Below are 23113 nucleotides of genomic sequence, written 5' to 3'. Positions count from 1 at the left end.
TAAGGGGATAGTTCGTAGATCCTAACTACTGCAGCTATTCTGGAATCAGGTGCTACCGTGACTGTTGTGTGTCGTCAATGACTTAAGGTTATCATATCTCATGCTCTAAGATCGACGCGCCTTTCCACTTGGTATAACGGTGCCTCACGGCAACAACAACGCCGACGACGAAGGAAGATACGGCAGAGCGCCACCCCGCAGCCTCCGGCGCCAGCGACCCTCGCCCGGCGACCGCCGCCTGAACTGGGAGCACGCGAGCAACCGGCGCGGCGCGGCGCGCTCCGCCGTTGTCCGCGGGCGGCAGCAAATTTCCGTTTTACGGCGAAGTAAAGCCGCTTATCGCGGCAGATAAATGCTGCCTGCGGCGGGAGCGGCGGCCGCGGCCGGTGGCGGGACGCTGTCGTACGTGAGGCTCGCCGGGCTGCACCCGCTGCGGTGCGCTGCGGTGCGGGCCCGCTATCGGCAGCCCGCGCCGAGGCGAACGAGCGCGCGCGCCCGCGATAATCACCGCCGCAAGGCCGGAGTGGGGGATGATAGTGGCCAACAATCTCTCTTCTCGTGCCCAGCTGGGCCTAGTTTTTCCCCGGGTTCGGAGGCGGGAGGTCGCAGGACCGATCGCCGCCGCGGCCGGGCCGCTCCGCGACTCGCCGCGAAGGGATGTCTTCCCCCCAGAGGAGACGTCGCCGCGTCGGAGGGCGACGACCGCGCGGCCGCAGTCAGTGACAGCTCCAGAGTGATTGTGAAGTGAATTCGTGGCAGTGCGTCACCTTCCAGGATCAGTGATGTGCGTAGCGAGGCGTGGAACTACGTGAGAGGTAAGCACCTGTCGTGTGTACCGAGTCGGCGGCGTCGCGCGTAGCGCCTCGGTGGGAGCACGTGGCGGCAGCGCGGAGACTTACCGAAGAGGCGCAGATAGTCCTGCCGGGCAGCCATGGTCGTCTGCGGCTAGTGCGGTAGTGCAGGGCTTACTGCGCGTCGCCGCCGGCGCGTCCCGTGCTGCGGCCTCTGGAGGGAGCAGTGAGGGGGGGGGGGGGAGGGGCAACACGCGGGGCGGGGGGAGATCGCGGGGCCCGCGGTTCGCCGACCGCCAGCCACCACTCCGGCTCTCGCGTACACACCCGCCCTTGCCAAACAAATGTAGCGTCCACCGCATTTTCATCCTTCGCAAAAAAAATATCTGATCGAATTAACATCCGCGGCGGGGTTAGGGATTTTCTATGCCTCGTGATGACTGGGTGTTGTGTGCTGTCCTTAGGTTAGTTAGGTTTAAGTAGTTCTAAGTTCTAGGGGACTGATGACCATAGATGTTAAGTCCCATAGTGCTCAGAGCCATTTTAATTAACATCCGCAACCTAGGAACGTGTTTATAGAACAAAAATCTGCTTCAGTTGCTAGTAATTTCTTAATTCATTCCACGAACGGTTTCGAACAGTAAAGCTTCATCTCCAGGTGCCACCAAATAATTTGGGAACATAAACGTGCAGTGATCGGGTCAGTCAGTCATGGGGGTCACAACCATCTTAAACAAACGCGGACCGGCGACCACATTTCCGTGTCGTGCTATCCAGTCGCGAGCTGTGGTTGCTGCCTGACGCTGTCACGCGTTCGTTTGACGTGGGTGCGACCCCCATGACTGATTGACCCGGCCGCCACACCTTTGCTTTTCCATAATTATTTTTACGATTTTACGAAGAATTGCGCTAGCACGACATAGTTTTCGGCCTAAAGCCGCATATTCAGGCTACCTGCCGTTCGCCATAGTACTGACGATATTCACTGAATAGTAAATTTTTACTAGGAGCGATGCGTGTATGCCTATGGCGTCTGGAGTTCGTTGCACCCAATGATGCAGCTTTATGCCGCGAAACCGGTTGCGTTTCAATAAACAACAATTTTGCCAGCTGTTAGCGGAATTCTTCCTGATATCATGCCTCTCAACGGTAGCGGATGCCCAGAAAATAAAATATAGTTTCTCATAATTATTTGAAGATGAAGCTTTATGCTCCGAATCCGGTGCCGGCCTGGGTGGCCGTGCGGTTCTAGGCGCTACCTTCTGGAACCGCGTGACCGCTACGGTCGCAGGTTCGAATCCTGCCTCGGGCATGGACGTGTGTGCTGGCCTTAGGTTAGTTAGGTTTAAGTAGTTCTAAGTTCTAGGGGACTGATGACCTCAGAAGTTAAGTCCCATAGTGCTCAGAGCCATTTGAACCATTTTTTTTTTTTCGAATCCGGTCGTGGAATACATTAAGAAATTATCGGCAATGAAAACGGATTTTTATTCTATAAATCCTCCACAAAAATTGACATATTTGCTCTTCACTCACTTTTGCTGTCCTTTTCAATTGCATGGTATGTTACGTTATTACGTTCTAAAACTGTTCAAATGGCTTTGAGCACTATGGGACTTAACATCTGAGGTCATCAGTCCCCTAGAACTTAGAAGTACTTAAACCTAACTAACCTAAGGACATCACACACATCCATGCCCGAGGCAGGATTCGAACCTGCTACCGTAACGGTCTTGCGGTTCCAGACTGAAGCGCCTAGAACCGCTCGGCCACACCGGCCGGCTTATAACGTTCACATTTTCACGTCAGGTCCGTCTACATGCAGCTCAATAAAACCAATTTTGTCAACCCATATGCTTTTCGCCTACAATTTTTGTAAGCAGCACCAGTGGCCTCTAACGTATCCATATTTATGTTTTTATTATTTTATCAAACGGAGCATATTTGTCACAAGGAGTTATCCGCGATCCTTATTTATGCAAAGTTGTCGATTTTTCTGTCTGTCTGTCCCAAATTTCATTTTGTAACGACCGGTTTTGGGTGCACTTATACAGTCGTTTTCCCTTCGCTCTATCTGCGAGTGGAACAAAATAGGAAGTGACTAACAGTGGTACAAGATACCCTCCGCCACGCAAAGTAAGGTGGCTTGCGGAGTATGTATGTAAATGCACATGAAGACATAGATATCGAATCCGTCCCATATTCATATCTGTTAAACAATAAAACTAAATTACAATTGTATTCTAATCACGTGTTCACAGAAACAAAAAAAACGTTATTCTAATTACAATATAAAAGTTGTAAAACTTTCGCGCCTTGTATCTACAGAGGAGCCTGTCATAACGAAACAATTAGGTCTCACTCATATGCTAAAATCATAAAATCATAGCTACATGCAGTCGCGTTATAGTAGAATTTTTAAGGAAATTCGATTGCTGCAGAACACTTGTAGCGTTACAAAATGCCCTGTACCCTTACTGACGGATCTAAAATACAGTACTGAATTGTGTCATTTATAAAATATTCTAAAGCGTAAAACACAAAATCTTGAAGAGGAAAGCTTGGAAATCTTCTTTAATGTTTTGTGCATACTGGCTTGGAATATTTTATGTATCAATTATTTCAGTATTGGATTTTATATTTGTTAGTGCGTATAGAGGGCACTCTTTAATGCTACAGGAGTTTTGCACTAAACAAGTTTCTATTAAAAAAATTTAATATTTTTTATTGAATAGGTTTTTAAAGCTAGGCAATTCTCAATAACGTTTTATGTATAATGTTTTGCAAAGTTTTATGTATGAATTGCTTCAGCATTGCGTGCAGAGGGAATTCTTTAACGCTACAGGCGTTTTGCACATATCAAATTTCTTTTCGAGTTTTAATATAAACTGACTGATGCAACTATGGTTTTAGAATATGACACTGATTTGATTACTCCGTTAGGATGCGTTACTCTTTAACTACGAAGTATGATACAAATTGTATTGTAAGTACATTAAAAGTTTTTTAGTTTTCGTAAACACAGAATTAGAACACAATTGTGATTTATGTTTGTTTTTGAATAGATCTAAAGCTGGGTGGCGTTGGCCAGAGCATCATATTGAAATAAAAATAGAGATCAACAGACACAAAAGAAACCTGTTCTATATATTTTTTTGTTTTACGTACTTGACACTGTACTTTTACGTTAAAAACAGTTCTGGGACTTTCTGACTGTTTATAACCTGTGTTCCAAGTAAATAAGTAAAAATTTGGAATATTATTACGCTACAAAAACGCAGAAAGCGCTAGAACTGTTTTTCACCTGAAAATACACTCTACAGTAGTTTATAGTATGTAAAGCAAAATAACGTGCACGTTAATACATAAGAATATATCAGGCCACTGATGAGACTTTTCAAAAAAAATAAAGGCGTAACACGTGTGGCATAGTTAAATTTGTTTTATTCGGTTGCATATAGACAGACCTAATGTGAAAACTATCAGCATTGCCAAGAAATTTCGCAATCATGGTTCGTACAACAGATTCTGTCGTGCGTCTGAAGTTCCTGTGGTCTTAAGATTGTAACCAGTTTCGGTTTCACACGAAACATCTTCATATCTGAATATGTTTCTTACAAGAACTTTTATGTTAAAAACAGTTCTGGGACTTTCTGACTGTTTATAACCTGTATTCCAAGTAAATAAGTAAAAATTTAGAATATTATTACGTTATCTGAAAATACAGTCTACAGCAGTTTATAGTACACGTAGTAGGACACGTGCATCTCATCAGTAAATTTATATGCTACGTCACAGAATAATATGAGATGGACGGGTTATTCATGTAACAAACGAACAATTTTAAAAATGCAAGCAATCCTGGATAATAACATCAGTTGTACGTGTACACCCGATACACCATTGCCCTGGACAAAAATCGATCTTCAGAAACTGACTTTCGCCGTCGAGTGCATGTTAGTCCTAAAATGCTATCGATTTCTAGGTCATATGACTCCAGGCAGCTGCTAAAGATCCCTTGTGCTAGAAGATGGAGTCATATGATCCTGAAATAGATAGTATTGTGAACGGAGTAGAATGAGATGACAGCAAGTCACATGGATGGCTCGATGGATTTGAGTGTAGGGCGCGCGACATGTGTGTCATTGGCGGTAGAAAGGATAACGTCAGAACGGCTTCGAATGGCATTTTCAGACCATGTGGAATAGGACCTAAAATCTTTGAGAAGTACCAATTGCAGAGGCAAGTTTTACAGTACTTCGTAAATAGTAGCTGCTTTATAAAAATAATCATCATTATGTGGAATTATAAACCATGTATATCAGACAGAGAGAGCATGATTGTCTGCTGTCAGTCGTTGCACACCAGATAATGACATAAACTTATTTATTTCTTAATTTCATTGATCGTACTCGATGTTTTTTGAAAACCAGCAACTATGTCTTTCATATCTAAACAATGAAACACTGCGCCAGTTGCAATTTTTCTTATCTAGTACGACGCGTTACGAGAATTTGTTCTCATTATCAAATGCAAATGTTTGCATAAGTATTTTATAAGTATGTGAGGTCTGCCTGTGTGTCGTTCTGCCCTGCAACCGTCATTTTGTTGTTTTTGACTTCATATAAGCAGAAAGGCGAGTGATGGTGTGTGTCGATTTCCGCTCAATAAAGAAGGCACAGTAGGCTTAAAAAAATTGCAGGGCAAGAGAGGCAGTATAGCACAGACGTCCACCATTAGAGACACCTCGCTAGCTGAAGATTAAAAAATCAGGCAAGGCGGAAAAGTCATTTGAAAATTTTTTTGGTATGTCCGGACGAATAGAAAATCCTCTGAAATGCACCATCATTCTGAGAAAATAACAGACGCTTTTATAACGAGGCGACTGAAATTTAATAACAATTTACAAGAATGAAAAATTCTAGCCTAAGCAAATTCTCACCAATTCCTTTTCAATGAAATGTAAGAAGTACCGACTACTTAAAACTGAAAGAGAAATACGCTTTACAGAAGGCATTACACTCGATATAACTAATTCAAAATAATAAGTGGTAGTTTGTGGTTTATACGAAATAGATTAAATAGACGCTGCACACGAGGAAGTATGGGAAAACATTCGCAGAAGAAATAAAAAGCAATTGGGAGAAAAAGAAAGTAAAAGCATTAATTATGAGTTATTACGTTTATTGCGCCTCAGTAAGGAATAACGATGTAAACAATAATACAGTGTGAAGTGTGGTGTAAGCGAGTTGGTGTAAAGCTTTTCATCTAAAGCCGGTTCAAGGTCTTGGGTTCTGTGCCCATTTGCTCCTAGAGATTTTTTAGTATTTTATGTGACTTACATCTTTGACAAGTCTTGTGTGTGTGTGAAGAAATAAACATCCGACTGCAAATTAAACTCTAGATCCCCTCAGTAACAGACTATGTGGAGGAAGGCAAGAATGTATCACTTCAAATAACTCTAATTCACAGTAAAGTATTTCACGTGAATAACGGCTGAATTTGCTGTTATGAATCAGATAGTTTAAGTCAAACGCTTCCATTCGTAAGACCATCGTCATTGCTTTGAAATGTCATTACAGTCATAAATGTCTTATTTTACTTACCATATACAGCGCGATATATATAAAAAAAGGGTCAAATGACTCTGAGCACTATGCGAATTAATTTCTGAGGTCATCAGTCGCCTAGAACTTAGAACTAATTAAACCTAACTTACCTAAGGACATCTCTCACGTCCATGCCCGAGGCAGGATTCGAACCTGCGGCAGTAGCGGTCGCTCGGCTCCAGACTGTAGCCTAGAACAGCACGGTCACTGCGGCCGGCCGATATATACAAAAGAAATATTGTTTAAGTTATCAAGCTAATGATTCTGGACCGTAAGAGGGCACAAAGAGGCGAATATTTTTGGAGTTTATGGTGGTGAAAAGGCATAAGAAGGAAACAAGTCAAATCAATAGACGACTGGTAGATTCTCTACTACGAGTTCAACATAGATCATCTGCCCTCAAAATATTGCGCCTTACTTTCTTCTCTCGATTATTTTTTTAAGTTTCTAATACGCGGTGAAGTGAACTACAATGACACTGTTCAGACAGCATTAAATTAAATCTTGACCGTCACTAGACTATGGTCGCTGGATAACAGTATCACTACGGTAGGGTGCAGACATTGCTATTTAAAACAAATAAGGTAAATACTAATACTCAAAATGTTACAATTCAATAACTGAGCTACTGACGCTACAAGTTTTACTATCGTTCCATGCTAGTGCAAATCAGCAGATATCATTACTTGCTTGGAGTCCACTTTGAAAATACGAGTACCAAAAAATACATCCCAGCTTCGAAATGAATAGAGATAACTGTTCAGCCAATCTGGCTTTATGTGAACCACGTGTCAACACATATACGAAGAAATATACAGTGCACACCATTTCTACTATTTTCTCCGTGTGACTTCATTTTCATGTTTATTGTACCTACAAACATCCTAAAATAGATGAAGTTGCCCCTGTTACGTATTACTTTCCGTTCGGCACTGATTTTCATTGTCGAACAGTAGGCTTACTCTCTGAGAGCTCTTTAGTGACTTTTGTGTTTCAACATAGCTCTTCTTCGCAGTCTATATGAACACTACAACATGCATGGATCAATTTTTAACTGTAGGAGTAATTATACTGCAAACTTTTTCTAGTAGAAAGTTAAGTAATTCATATGAGATTCGAATTAAATTTTCTGGAAAATTAAAACATCAAAAGCCTTAGAGCGAAGTTTATTTTAAACGCGAAATTGTTTTTTATGAAACGTCGTATGAGATGTAGCGCGTTTTAGTCTTTCTCCGAGTTGAGAATCTGTCCACCCAGACATATGGATTCATGACCCACCCTGATATTTTTTCACATAAAAAACCACTACTGAGGTTTACGTCACGTAACCGACAGGAAAAACTTAGCGTGTAGTAAGTCGCTGGGATATGTAAAAAGACGTTTTCATGAACACCCATGGTAGCACAATCAAGATAATTGTAGTTTTATAAATATTACGAATATGTACTGTTTCTTTAACTCATGAAATGCTCTTCTTCTGATAAGTGCCGTGACAGTCCAAGCACCTAACACAAGATAAACACTGATACTTTGAAAAGGGATACGAAAGGTCATTTTTTTAGTGGATATTGGTTGTTATTTCACAAACAATGATGAAAATTAAATAACGCAAGATAAAATCCTTCGCTGATCGGTTACTAGGAATATACAATAGTATTTTATTTTAAATGTTGAGTGTACGCCGTCCATGATTTATAGTGAGGTCGAAATACCGGTATGTCAGGTAAATGCTGCTTCATGCTAGGTACCATCTAAGATTCATAACGAATAAAGAACATTCTCGCTGTCGTAAAATGAAAGAAGTGAATAATAATTTGCAATCGCATAACCGAAAATGGACGATTAGAATTTGCCGTTCAGTCTAGACGGAATCAATAGAAATTGAATACAAATGTAGAACGGATGAGGTTGCAGAACGTAATAAGTCGGGTTCTGGACAAATGAATAATCACTGCATCTTCCGTAATCGATTTATGCAAACAAAGGAGAGCCTTAATGTGGATGGCCGGACGGGGACTTGAACCGTGGTCCTACCAAGTACGAACCTAATGTGATAGCCAATGTGTCACTTCGCTCGCATTAATTACTGGATTCAGCATCATAAGACTTCGATCGGTATTCGAACTGCCAGTATTTTGTTGCAAAATAGAGACAGTAAAAAATTAAACCTTCAAATAAAAACGCAGCTGATACAATACACCCACAACAATATGACAGCACCATAAAACAGCAAATCATAAAGTGGAGAACGACATAAAAGGTACACCAACACATGGCACACATTGACATTTGACGGCAAAGTAACCCACAGAATAGTAAACATTATGAGAAAACAAGGAACACGTGAGGCATACAAGACGAATAATGCACAACAGAAAAGATGACAGACAGAAAACACACTCTCAAATAAGCGTGGCAGAGCAGGTAGATTTCATTTAACCTCCAAAGATTATGAATAACAGGATGTGGGACATACATATAGACGTTTCAGAATAAGAAACTCTGAACATTTAAGAGCACTGAAAGGTGATAGCACACTCCCCACATTTGCAGACCACCTCGTTGAAAATAACAACCGCCCTAGCGGCACTAAAACAGACGCTAAGGCACATTAACCATCATTACCATTTATTAACAAAAGAAGAAAATTTTCATATCCATAACGATGTTACACAGAGCAAAAAACTCACCAATGATCAAACATTACGTTGCAACAGAACAATACTGAACACTGTTAGTGAACTATCACACAACACACAAAAAACGTAAACACACACACGCGCGCACAAAGTGAAAATACAACTGAACCAATGCAAATTTCGCAGCTAACAATGGTAAACAAAATAGCGAGACAAATGACTGCCAACAGCATACCTCTAATGTAAATGTGCGGTCGGTGTAACACAGCAGCGAAATGAGAATGTGTCAGTGGGTTAGAAAAGAACGAAAAATAAACGTTGTTACAAAAATACCACACGGTCTATAAATGCCATATCGTAGGAGATACATCTCCAAAACAAAAACTAAGGCAATTTTATTGACGTCCACCGGTGGCTTTAAATATAAAAGAAACAACAACTCACTTAGTGGCCATATACTAACTAAGTACACCTCAGAACAGGCTAACTGTACCTAAGGTACACGCAAATGAGGCATGCGCCAAATTTTAACCTAAATAACTGGTTTTGAGATTACGCTCTAGGCAAAAAAGTCAATACAGATGTTGCCCTACGTGCAGATGACACGCTGTATCAATATAGAAATGCGGCGGACTTCATTTGACAGCCATAGAGTGTAAAAAATGTAAATTCTAACTGAAGTGTGTAATCTAAACAACAGAATGTAACTCTGAAGTCAACACGTCCATATTCATAGCCCACATAAAATTTTTTATGTATATCTTTCAGAAGCAATAAAAGAAAAACCCATTAAAAATACTAAAAATGTCGTGAAACATGTTTGGGGAATAAAACGAAATTGTGTTCTTGCAAAAATGAGGAGCCTTTAAAATTTTATTGTTACTGGTCAAATTTTTTAAGGTTCTCCTCGTTGAAAGAATATCCGTTGGTATTCAATAGCATGAAGTTATACCTTTCACACAGAAATGTTACAGGGACAGTTTATGCGATGTTTTCTCAGTCCACATTTTGCGTAGACACATCAAAAGTGACTTACTGCCTCTTTTGCACTTTGTTTTCTCTTGCTTCAGTCGACAAGCAACATGTATTCTATTCCAGTGAACGTGATCATCCCAGAAGGACCTATTAGTTGACCAACCGTAAATAACTACTGATACTGCAGGGACGGATAGCGTTTCCACTTTTTGTGCCACTGAAGAACGTAACTGCTCAGATTACATAGCATAAGAAATCTTCTGACACTGTCACCCGCCTAGGTCTACCTAAACACTTTTATAATGTATCTGAAGGAACTAGAAGTTCTAACAGTTTTAACTGAAATAAGAAAACTACATAAGAGAGTACAAGTAACTCTCTCGGGTCAACAAACGGCATCAAATTACCTACTGTTTTTCTGTCAGTTTGAAGTTCTTTATTTCTCTGCAATAAATATAGTATAGTTCTAACGTAAATAATTAGCTGAAACACGGAAAACGAGCAATGCGAATTTTGTGCTTTTAATTTGTAATTCAGCCTTTTGAATAATCGTCCATCCGAGTAGTTTTATACGCAACACTATTAGTCCACTGTTTAAAAGAACACAATGGAACCACCAATGAATCTAGACTGAAATCGTCGTAACGATTTCATGTGTAACATACCACATATGCGCCAACGACATTTTATTTTCAAATATTGATCGTCAGTTGCTCCGTATGCCGGTTGCGAACGTAAAACCCAGCGTGCCACGTAGCTCGCGCGCCTTCTCTGCACCCACACGTGTGATGGCCGACAGACAATACACGACGGGAATTTTTATTTGTTGCCCGTTGTTAGGTTACGAGCAATATACTTGACTGCCTACAGGTCACGGGAGTAGTTGTCCCCCGTGAATATACGTTGGAAAGCGGCTAACTACCGGTGTGTTATCTCCAATAACGCAAGCAGCATAGTTTCTGCCCCAGTGCTGTTGTGTGCCTGCCGACTGAAAAAAATTTTCCGTGACAAACCGCACAAAGTCAGGCTGACTGAACCACTAGTCTTGACTTTTCTACTTGACGATTCTTCTTGATACGCCACCCGCTGAAGCTCCATTATACTTGCAAAAAGTACTGTTTTTCCCACATTCAATTTTATAACATTTTTCAGAACAGAACAAGATAAAATATAATCTTCAGTGACATCGTATCCACTCTTGAATCAAGGTTCAAAACCAAAGAAAAATAAATGGCTCTAATGTGTATTGCATAGTAAGGACGAGATGACAGCCACTGGTTTATGAAGTTATTTTGATTGTCAATGGGAACATCTTCACTCATTACTCAATACCGTATATTTAACTTATAATCATTCAAGCGGTTCTGTCAATCACTAGCTGCGGTTTTTATCTTACTTTTCGAACTTAGCCATAACATTGCGGCAGTTTTTGTCTTCCCCGCTCATTAGTAGTCCAGGGGGTCCTTCATACCCTTACTGATAAGACCGTTTCCATCTCTCGTCACTGTCTGTTACCGTTTTTCAAAAGTGTATTTCATTGTGTTCTATTAGTTATAAGTTCAGAATGTTAACGAATAAACCTATGAATTATTAAAATCTTTCATAAATTGTCCAGATACCACAGAGCAGCAGTGTGATTCAAGATTCCAAGCGCCACGAAACAAATTACCAAGCATTTACGCGCGATGTTACTGCTTAACAAATTAAATTTTGAGACAGTACTATTACTGTTTCTCGATGATCAGAGTTGCTGGAGATTGGCTACACAAAGACGGCGAAGGAAATTTGCCGCGGCCTTAATGGAGCAACCAGCCAACTTTCACCTGGAGTGGTTCAAGGAAATCACGGGAACCTACGCCTGGATGGCCACAGAGAGATTTGCATCACATTTCTTCTGAATACGAATAGGAACTGAAGCATATTTTTGCCAGTGATATTTTAGCTCATTGATGAGTGTAACAGAAAGCACAGTGTGTTCTGATAGGTTTATTCAAATCATACATGACACTCAGAAGCCATGGAACTAACCGTTATCGCAATTGTCGATAAGCGAATTATACAACAGTTTCACGCAGGCGGACAGCGTCATAGTGGTCGCCCATGACAAGTGAAGCTGAATGTGCCTCTCATAGGCGTCTTCCCTGTGTTCCACATGAGCTTCGAACTGAGTCCTTCAAAAATGTTTACACTTGCATTACAGCTGCTGCAAGCATTGAAACCTGTTAAAAGGCTACGAAGTGTACAATTTTCTACCGACAATCTTGAGAGTTCAAATGAGAACTGTCATTTCCAAACCATCGGTACATTTTGCGACGCATTGACCCTTCATGTACCATTGTCAATGAATGCGATACAGGCATTAAAACAATCCGTGATTATAATATTGTATTAGACAACGCAGTATTCGGTCATCATAGAATTTTATTATATAAACTTCACAATTTTACTCGTTTCGCTTTAAGCCACCTTCAGAATTTGTCAGATAAAAAGACACAAATGAGAAGTAGTTATCTTACGGAGCACAAAGTATTACATATATGTACATGAAAGCAAATTTTACATATTAAGAGGGCATCGATACACAGTATCTCGTTAAGTACTCCAGTCTACAAGAACATCGTGGATTAAAGCTACTGTTTGTGACATAGACCGCTGTAAGTAAACCAAACTGTGGCCGTTAGGTCGCGTTAGCGCAAAAACGCTTTCGAATAGAGCATCTTATAGTTTTAGTGTTAGGCATACAGTCATTTTATAATATTGCTTCATATTTTAAGGTGGTTCACAGTCACATTAGTCCATAGTACATTTTATTACGTCTGTAGTTTTATTTATTCTACAGTTAATGTAACATTTTGAGCTCTGTGTGCTAACTACTTCTCATTTGCGTCTTTTTATCTGACCTGAAGATGTCTTAAGCCGCAACGAGTAAAACTTTAAAGTTTATATAATAAAAAGCCACCAAGGCAGGGTGTTACATTGCCTATTGAATAAACAAACATCACACTCCCATCTGGGCACAACCATTCCACATACGTGTATGCTAAGGGAAATAGTTCATGTCAGCCATGGAATGAATGAGTGTTATTTATGGTTTATTCACTTATTGGACCATTCGTTCTTGAGACAGAAAAGTGCATTCCTTCAATTATTTTTACACGATAACTCTGTACGCTTTATCACAATAGCTCCACAACGGTTTCCGCAAGCACCGGTCGTTTGATATCCAGCATAGTGTGTTCATTCATGAGATCCAGAAAGTAGAAGGCAGCGGAACTTAGGTGGACGCTGCGTTTCTTTACTTGCAGGAAGTGTTAGATGAAGTTTCGTACGGCCCTGTGGCTATGTCGGTTCCCTTGCTTAAAATGAGGCTTGAATGTATTTAATATTACATGTAATATAATATAATAGAAAGAACATCAAGTAGAGTAGCAAGGCTTGGTATTAAAATATCAAAAAGATACCAACTACAAATAGTCCAAGTATACGCTCCTACAGCAAGCTATTCGGATGATGATGTAGAAGCATTTTACGTAAAAGTAAAAAAATGCACTTAACAAAGGACGAGAGTGCCACTTTAAACTGGTAGTTGGGGACTTAAATGCCAAGGTAGTATCAAAAAACAAGGTGATGTCTCAGTAGACTGCCAAGGAATCGATGAGAGGAACGAAAGGGGTGAACGGCTAGTTCAGTTTGCGGAAGAAAATAAATTATTCATCATGAACACCTTTTTTAAGAAACGCCATAATAGAAAACGGATATGGAGAAGGCCAAATCATGAGACCCACAATGAAATAGATTTTATCATCTCAAATCACACCAAAATAATCAAAGATGTTTAACTTTTAGATCATTTAATACTGATAGCGACCATAGACTGGTAAGAGCGAAAATAAACATTAATACTCAACAAGAACGAAGAAAACTAATACGACAGAAAAAATAAATTATAGATATGGATAAATTAAACGAAAGGAAAAAGGATTTTCAGTATGCCCTTCGAGTGAGATTAGAAGAGTCAGCGGAAGAAAATCTAGCTGAAACGATAATGGAAACTGCAGAACAAATAGGTGGACTGACAACCATTACTAAACAACCAAGAAAGTTAAGAGCGGAAATCAAAACTTTACCCGTAAAAAGACCAGAGATGAAAATTAAAACTTCTTGTGACAAGATAGAATATTCAGAACTGTGTAAGTGTATAAGGAAGGATATGAAAGCCGACATACAAAAATACAATGAAAATACCATAAAATTAGCATTAGAGAATAAAAAGAGCTGCGACAAAGCTAAACAAAAGCTTATGATTGGTAAAAATGAAATCATAGTAATTGACGATGATAATGGGCCCATAACGGAAAAGGAAGAAATTCTAAAGCGTATAAAGAATTTCTATAGTAAATTATATGAAAGAACACATGAACCACAAGGAAAACCTTACGCATATGATGATGAAGTCCCCAAAATCCTCCCCGAAGAAATAAGAAAAGCTATAAACAAGATGCAGAATGGCAAAGCAGGGGGCCATGATGGTCTGACAATTTACATACTCAAGCTTTCAGGGGAGAAAACAGAGAAACATCTGGCTAAAGTCTTTACTTCGTGTATACAGAATGGCAGCATCCCAACCTGCTGGAACAAAGCAAACATAATCTTACTACATAAGAAGGGAAGTATTCACGATCTGAAGAACTACCGCCCCATTAGCTTACTTTCTGTTATATATAAAGTGTTCACTTAAGTCCTGATAAATCGCATTAAAATGGTAGTGCAGACTGCACAGCCCATAGAACAAGCTGGATTCCGCAGTGGTTTCAGTAAAATTCACAATATAAACACACTGCCTGAGTTAATTAGTCGAGCTAACGAGTATAAAATGCCACTTTGCATAGCCTTCATTTACTTCTAAAAAGTCTTTGATTCTGTCAGCCACAATGCAGTCATACAAGCACTAGCCGAGCAAGAAGTGGAAACAAAATATACAAACATACTGTACAACATTTATGATACATCTGTGGCATCTATCAACATAGGCAAAAACAAGTGCGAATTTCCCACTGGAAAAGGAGGAAAGCAGGGCGGTCCTATATCCCCGAAATTATTTATAGCAGTTCTCGAGATGGCTATGTTCAAATTTATTTGTAACAACAGAGCAATAAGGATAAATGGTAAAAGGCTCACCAACCTGAGATTTGCTGACGATGTAGTGGCCCTAACTAAACAGTAAAATGGAAATGCAATCCTCTATAAAAGACTTAACAGATCGTTGTCAGGACTTAAAATAAATCACTCTAAGGTTATGCATAATAAGTGGGTAGCTGCAGAACAAGCAACACTGACCGGTAACATCCTAAACAATGTTACAGAATATGTTTATCTGGGACAGTTAATTGACACAAAAGGGGATTAGAAACCTGAAATTTTTCGTCGAATTACACTGGGTTGGAGGGCGTATGGAAGGAATGCAACAGTTTTCAAATCTAACATGCCAGTCTACTTAAAGAAGACAGTTTTCGATCAGTGTGTCCTACCGGTTTTAACGTACAGGTGTGAAACTTGGACTTTAAATGAATTTTTCAAAAGGAAGGAGAGCTATGGAAAGGTCAATGTTAGTCTCACTAAGAAAGATCGACAGAAAAGTGAAGACATACGAGCGATAACAAGAGTAAAAGATATTACAGAACGGGTTAAGACTCTAAACAGGCAGTGGGCAGGACATATTGCACGAACGAAGAATGGACAAAATCAGTTTTAGAGTGGAGTCCCAGAGGAAAACTAAGACCACCAGGGAGACCACGTGATCGCTGGGATAAGGTACTCAAGAAAGCTACGGGCAGAAGACAGCAGCGGACAGAGATGCACGGAAACACCTCTTAACAATGTATTTCATAACTTAAAAAGGCTACATTTTGTATAGATGGAATTAGCTGAACAATAAATAAATAAATATTCCCCTGCAAACAGCGTCATTATTGTTCCATCTAACCGTATGCCTGTTTTGTAATTTGACTCGAGTGAACCACCGCAATAAGAAGCCTAAAATAAAACTCCCCTGGGAAATTCAAGTAAGCAGTATATGTATTATATCAGAGGCCCCAGATTTAGCATCTGACTGCATTAAAAATGTTCAGCCACTACGAGTGTCTTTAGCCAAACGAAAGAACACAAAACGTAAAAACAAAGAATAAATGTTTGTCTCTGCTCCAGGCGGTTATTTAAAGAAGCATACTACACAAAGCTACCGAAAATAAATTACCACACTATCATATGAATTCATTCTAGGTAAAAACATTATTTTTTTTTGGTCATCAGTCTACTGACTGGTTTGATGCGGCCCGCCACGAATTCCTTTCCTGTGCTAACCTCTTCATCTCAGAGTAGCACTTGCAACCTACGTCCTCAATTATTTGCTTGACGTATTCCAATCTCTGTCTTCCTCTACGGTTTTTGCCCTTTACAGCTCCCTCTAGTACCATGGAAGTCATTCCCTCCAGTCTTAGCAGATGTCTCATCATTCTGTCCCTTCTCCTTATCAGTGTTTTCCACATATTCCTTTCCTCTCCGATTCTGCGTAGAACCTCCTCATTCCTTACCTTATCAGTCCACCTAATTTTCACATTCGTCTATAGCACCACATCTCAAATGCTTCGATTCTCTTCTGTTCCGGTTTTCCCACAGCCCATGTTTCACTACCATACAATGCTGTACTCCAGACGTACATCCTCAGAAATTTCTTCCTCAAATTAAGGCCGGTATTTGATATTAGTAGACTTCTCTTGGCCAGAAATGCCTTTTTTGCCATAGCGAGTCTGCTTTTGATGTCCTCCTTGTTCCGTCCGTCATTGGTTATTTTACTGCCTAGGTAGCAGAATTCCTTAACCTCATTGACTTCGTGACCATCAATCCTGATGTTAAGTTTCTCGCTGTTCTCATTTCTACTACTTCTCATTACCTTCGTCTTTCTCCGATTTACTCTCAAACCATACTGTGTACTCATTAGACTGTTCATTCTGTTCAGCAGATCATTTAATTCTTCTTCACTTTCACTCAGGATAGCAATGTCATCAGCGAACCGTATCATTGATATCCTTTCACCTTGTATTTTAATTCCACTCCTGAACCTTTCTTTTATTTCCATCATTGCTTCCTCGATGTACAGATTGAAGAGTAGAAGCGAAAGGCTACAGCCTTGTCTTACACCCTTCTTAAAACGAGCACTTCGTTCTTGGTCGTCCACTCTTATTATTCCCTCTTGGTTGTTGTACATATTGTATATGACCCGTCTCTCTCTATAGCTTACCCCTACTTTTTTTAGAATCTCGAACAGCTTGCACCATTTTATATTGTCGAACGCTTTTTCCAGGTCGACAAATCCTATGAAAGTGTCTTGATTTTTCTTTAGCCTTGCTTCCATTATTAGCCGTAACGTCAGAATTGCCTCTCTCGTCCCTTTACTTTCCCTAAAGCCAAACTGATCGTCACCTAGCGAATTCTCAATTTTCTTTTCCATTCTTCTGTATATTATTCTTGTAAGCAGCTTCGATACATGAGCCGTTAAGCTGATTGTGCGATAATTCTCGCACTTGTCAGCTCTTGCCGTCTTCGGTATTGTATGGATAATGCTTTTCCGAAAGTCAGATGGTATATCGCCAGACTCATATATTCTACACACCAACGTGAATAGTCGTTTTGTTGCCACTTCCCCCAATGATTTTAGAAATTCTGATGGAATGTTATCTATCCCTTCTGCCTTATTTGACCGTAAGTCCTCCAAAGCTCTTTTAAATTCCGATTCTAATACTGGATCCCCTATCTCTTCTAAATCGACTCCTGTTTCTTCTTCTACCACATCAGACAAATCTTCACCCTCGTAGAGGCTTTCAATGTATTCTTTCCACCTATCTGCTCTCTCCTCTGCATTTAACAGTGGAATTCCCGTTGCACTCTTAATGTTACCACCGTTGCTTTTAATGTCACCAAAGATTGTTTCGACTTTCCTGTATGCTGAGTCTGTCCTTCCGACAATCATATCTTTTTCGATGTCTTCACATTTTTCCTGCAGCCATTTCGTCTTAGCTTCCCTGCACTTCCTATTTATTTCATTCCTCAGCGACTTGTATTTCTGTGTTTCTGATTTTCCCGGAACATGTTTGTACTTCCTCCTTTCATCAATCAACTGAAGTATTTCTTCTGTTACCCATGGTTTCTTCGCAGCTACCTTCTTTGTACCTATGTTTTCCTTCCCCACTTCTGTGGTGGACCTTTTTAGAGATGTCTATTTATCTTCAACTGTACTGCCTACTGCGCTATTTCTTACTGCTGTATCTATAGCGTTAGAGAACTTCAAACGTATCTAGTCATTCCTTAGTACTTCCGTATCCCACTTCTTTGCGTATTGATTCTTCCTGACTAATGTCTTGAACTTCAGCCTACTCTTCATCACTACTATATTGTGATCTGAGTCTATATCTGCTCCTGGGTACGCCTTACAATCCAGTATCTGATTTCGGAATCTCTGTCTGACCATGATGTAATCTAATTGAAATCTTCCCGTATCTCCCGGCCTTTTCCCCTTGTGATTCTTGAACAGAGTATTCGCTATTACTAGCTGAAACTTGTTACAGAACTCAATTAGTCTTTCTCCTCTTTCATTCCTTGTCCCAAGCCCATATTCTCCTGTAACCTTTTCTTCTACTCCTTCCCCTACAGCTGCATTCCAGTCGCCCATGACTATTAGATTTTCGTCCCCCTTTACATACTGCATTACCCTTTCAATATCCTCATACACTTTCTTTATCTGTTCATCTTCATCTTGCGACGTCGGCATGTATACCTGAACTATCGTTGTCGGTGTTGGTCTGTTGTCGATTCTGATTAGAACAACCCGGTCACTGAACTGTTCACAGTAACACACCCTCTGCCCTACCTTCCTATTCATAACGAATCCTACACCTGTTATACCATTTTCTGCTGCTGTTGATATTACCCGATACTCATCTGACCAGAAATCCTTGTCTTCCTTCCACTTCACTTCACTGACCCCTACTATATCTAGATTGAGCCTTTGCATTTCCCTTTTCAGATTTTCTAGTTTCCCTACCACGTTCAAACTTCTGACATTCCACGCCCCGACTCGTAGAACGTTATCCTTTCGTTGATTATTCAATCTCTTTCTCATGGTAACCTCCCCCTTGGCAGTCCCCTCCCGGAGATCCGAATGGGGGACTATTCTGGAATCTTTTGCCAATGGAGAGATCATCATGACACTTCTTCAAATACAGGCCACATGTCCTGTGGATACACGTTACGTGTCTTTAATGCAGTGGTTTCCATTGCCTTCTGCATCCTCATGTCGTTGATCATTGCTGACTCTTCCGCCTTTAGGGGCAATTTACCACCCCTAGGACAAGAGAGTGCCCTGAACCTCTATCCGCTCCTCCGCCCACTTTGACAAGGCCGTTGGCAGAATGAGGCTGACTTCTTATGACGGAAGTCTTCGGCCGCCAATGCTGATTATTTATCAAAATTTAGGCAGTGGCGGGGATCGAACCCGGGATTATGAATCAAAGACGCTACCCCTAGACCACGGGTAAACACAGCCAAATATTATACAATTTTCCAATAACGTTACAGGCACTGCGCCTCGTAAAACTAACTTCCTGGAAGACATTTAAAAATGTTAATTATAGCTGCAACAGGCCTGGCGCAATCATATATCGGTCAGTCCAAAATGAAAACGATTCAACAGCTGACTGTAACAATTAATTTTTCTTGTTTCTTCCGTGACAAAGACGGGCTGTGGATGCTGTGACTCTCATACCACCGTTTCACCCAGCCACTACATTGACATAAGTCTCTCGTGTACTGCATTCTCCGATAGGCGGAGCTGGGTGGCGGTTTGGAAATTCTCTGAATTTTACGTTAAAGAAATTTATTTCAAAATTCTTAACAAAAGTGTTTTTCCTACTTACCGTACTTCTCCCACGGCTCGGTAGCAGTTTCATACTCATTATCCTAGCTTTAAGTTTGAAGATAATATTCTGGCAGAGGGAAGAAAAACGTATCTGACTGGATTGTTACACGCAGGCTGTATATCCAAATAAATATGTGATGGGGCTAAAGACGGCCTCATGAAGGTAATGCAGTATCTCATTCAATTCAGACATCACCTGAAGCGAAGATAGCGTCTGGCGTGCATAAAATAGGGTGATAGGCCCGCAGCTGTTGACGACACACGTAAGTGACATAGCGCATAGAGTCTGTAGCTCTGTGAGTGCACTTGCAGGCAACTTGATACGCAAAGAAAAGATACAGCACCGTTTGACTACAAGACCGATCATCAGTTATTGGACTCAGTCAGGTTTGGTACTTAGTGGTATCCGCCCACGAAAATTTAAAGTGAGTCGTGTAGAAAGTAGACGCCAGGCTCAAATTTATCAGATAAATCCTAAGCAAATGTCATTGACGCACGAAGTAGATTGTTTGCGAAACATTTTTTCAAGCAATTCTTGAATGTAGTTCATCGATGTTGGACCTTTACCTAGTTGGATCAACGGAAGAGCTAGGAAAAAATCACAGAATTTCATGACTCGTCACGGTTTTTTTTTATCAAATTTGGAAATTTGTGGTAAGGTCTTATGGGACCAAACTGCTGAGGTCATCGGTCCCTAAGCTTAAACACTACTTAATCTAGCTTAAACTAACTTACGCTAAGGACAACACACACACCCATGACCGAGGAAGGACTGAAACCTCCGACGGGGAAAGCCGTGCGGACCGTGGCAAGGCGCCGAGACCGGTCGGCTACTCCGCGCGGCTTTTTGTTTTTTTTTTTTTATCATTGTCAAGTGTATCACAGAAGTACTAAACGGACTGCAGTGTCAGACGTGCCAAACGCGAAACGTGCAGGAAGAGGGAAAAAAACACTTGTAAAAATAGTTCAAATGGGTCTGGTCACTACGGGACTTAACATCTGAGGTCATCAGTCCCCTAGGACTTAGAACTACTTAGACCTAACTAACCTAAGGACATCACACACATCCATGTCCGAGGCAGGATTCGGACCTGCGACCGTAGCTGTCGCGCGGTTCCGGACTGAAGCGCCTAGAACCGCTCGGCCACAGCGGCCGGCAAACACTTGCACGCTATGTACCCTTCGCCATGCACCAAACTGTAGTTGCGGCGAGCAGATGTAAAAGTGGGGATAGCTGACCTCAACCAACACTCGACTTCCAACTAGTTGGTGCACAGCCACAATGGGCCAAGACCGTACGATATGTGCTGGACATTGTACTGTTAAATGCCAGTGGCAATACGACTCCCGTTTCTCCTAGGCATTACGTCTTTGTGGTATTTTTGTTCTGTCGCAGACAAATGTCACCAAATTCTGTGAACTGCATCACTGATGTGATGACGCGATTCACACAAAACTAACGAGGATATGGTTTTGATGGAACTTTTGTACAGGTTACATGTTGTATATGCCACTAACGGAAAACATACTGAAAAAACTAGGAAATCTTCTTAAATTTATGAATTACATTAGTTGAAAACAGTTGCTACGTTACTTTGTCCCGATCCTATAATACATTGAATTTTTAAAGTAGCTTTTGAGACACTCTGTAATAACTTTTCATCTTTGTTGGAAATTATTTTTATGATTTTATAGTGCGTAGTCTCTAACTGAGAGTTTTCTGGGCACATATCCAAAACCAATGGTGGTGTTGTTATTTTTATTTAGCGTGGGTCATGCGCTGTATATCTAATGGAGAGAGATTGTGAAGTAAGTGATTGAGGATTGTTTAATGAAGCATTCGAACGTTTTAGGCACTGATTTAGGGAAACTATGGAACTATTAGCACCATTAAAGTGACGTGTATCCCTACGAGTTCTTACTGCCGAATGATACTCGCGAAATGAAAGTATAAGACAAGATAGCCGGCCGGGGTGGCCGAGAGATTCTAGGCGCTACAGTCTGGAACCGCGCGACCGCTACGGTCGCAGGTTCGAATCCTGCCTCGGGAATGGGTGTGTGTGATGTTCTTAGGTTATTAACGTTTAAGTAGTTCTAAGTTCTAGGGGACTGATGACCTCAGAAGTTAAATCCCATAGTGCTCAGAGCCATTTGAATTTTTTAAGACAAGATATCGTAGGTAAAAGCGCAAATATTTTGTAGGGTTCTTATTTTTATTTGCATACGGCGAGTCATTTCGAGGGATGAAGCGCGTCTTCGACATGGGACAGCGATCAGAGCAACTTCGTGAGAGGATATAACCGTTCAGAGGCGAAAATAGAAGCTCCAAGGGTTGCCGGCCTGTTTTGATGGGGCGCAGAATTTTTAAATGATGTACGTATATTAACAATTAACATTGCGAAATGTGAAAAAATGTAATGTTCTCTTAAGATTCACTGTATATCAGACTTCTGTGTTTGATCTATAGTATTGACAGAAGGTCTGATTGTAGTTGGTCTGACAATGTATAGCTGAGAAGTTAATATATGGGTTATTGATTAAAAATTGACTTTTTATGTTATTTGATTAAAGCTTAAAAATGTAGTATAGATACTCTTAACAGCAACTGAAGTGCAGTCGAAGTAGGAGTCGGAGGAGAATCTTACAAGCTAATGCAATCAAGAACAAAAGGAAAAGGTAACGAAGTACTGAATTAAGAATATTCCGCGACACCTTCCGCCTGCCAAATGGCTCTAGATTGTTTAATGAAGCATCTGAGCGTTTGTCGGTATTGATTTAGGAAAGCTATGGAACTACTAGTACCTATATTCTCCACTCATAACATTGATTTGTAAGAGACTTTAAACATCCCGTAATAAACTATGAAAAACTGTGGTTTTATCAGTGACGCATGTGACAACGCCTCCTATGAAGAAGTCATAAAAGGTTCTCCCTGAAAATTATACAGAACAAATAATTCAGGAATTCATTACTGAAGAAAGTATATCACATTTGCCGGCGACAAACTTATCTGATCGCTCAGAAGATGTTCACATAGAGACTGGGATCGGCGATCACGAGGCAGTTGTACCAACATCGTTCACCAAGGTACAAAGAGCTACGAAAACAAACAGGAAACTCTACTTGTTCAGT

The 23113-nt window shown here is 40.6% G+C and overlaps 2 protein-coding genes across 3 annotated transcripts in view; one reads left to right on the top strand and one right to left on the bottom strand.

Annotated features, from left to right (window-relative positions):
* Positions 1-963, bottom strand: part of LOC126161985 (transcription factor GATA-6-like) — a 524655-nt gene extending 523692 nt beyond the window's left edge. The window contains exon 1 of the mRNA XM_049918185.1: positions 900-963. Coding sequence (XP_049774142.1) covers positions 900-933 — 34 coding nt within the window. The 5' untranslated portion in view covers positions 934-963. The remainder of the gene's footprint in view (positions 1-899) is intronic.
* Positions 1-23113, top strand: part of LOC126161987 (uncharacterized) — a 277453-nt gene that overhangs the window by 10407 nt on the left and 243933 nt on the right. Inside the window, exon 1 of one of the 2 annotated variants that reach the window (XM_049918188.1) lies at positions 412-815. The exons of the other annotated variant lie outside the window; for it this stretch is intronic. The gene's annotated coding sequence lies outside the window, so the exon portion shown is untranslated. Of the gene's footprint in view, positions 1-411; positions 816-23113 lie in introns of those variants that run through there. 2 annotated transcript variants of the gene reach the window in all.

This window comes from Schistocerca cancellata, chromosome 2 (genome assembly GCF_023864275.1).
Source record: "Schistocerca cancellata isolate TAMUIC-IGC-003103 chromosome 2, iqSchCanc2.1, whole genome shotgun sequence".
In the NCBI taxonomy this organism is placed as follows: domain Eukaryota; kingdom Metazoa; phylum Arthropoda; class Insecta; order Orthoptera; family Acrididae; genus Schistocerca; species Schistocerca cancellata.
This window is presented reverse-complemented; position numbering and strand designations above follow the sequence as displayed.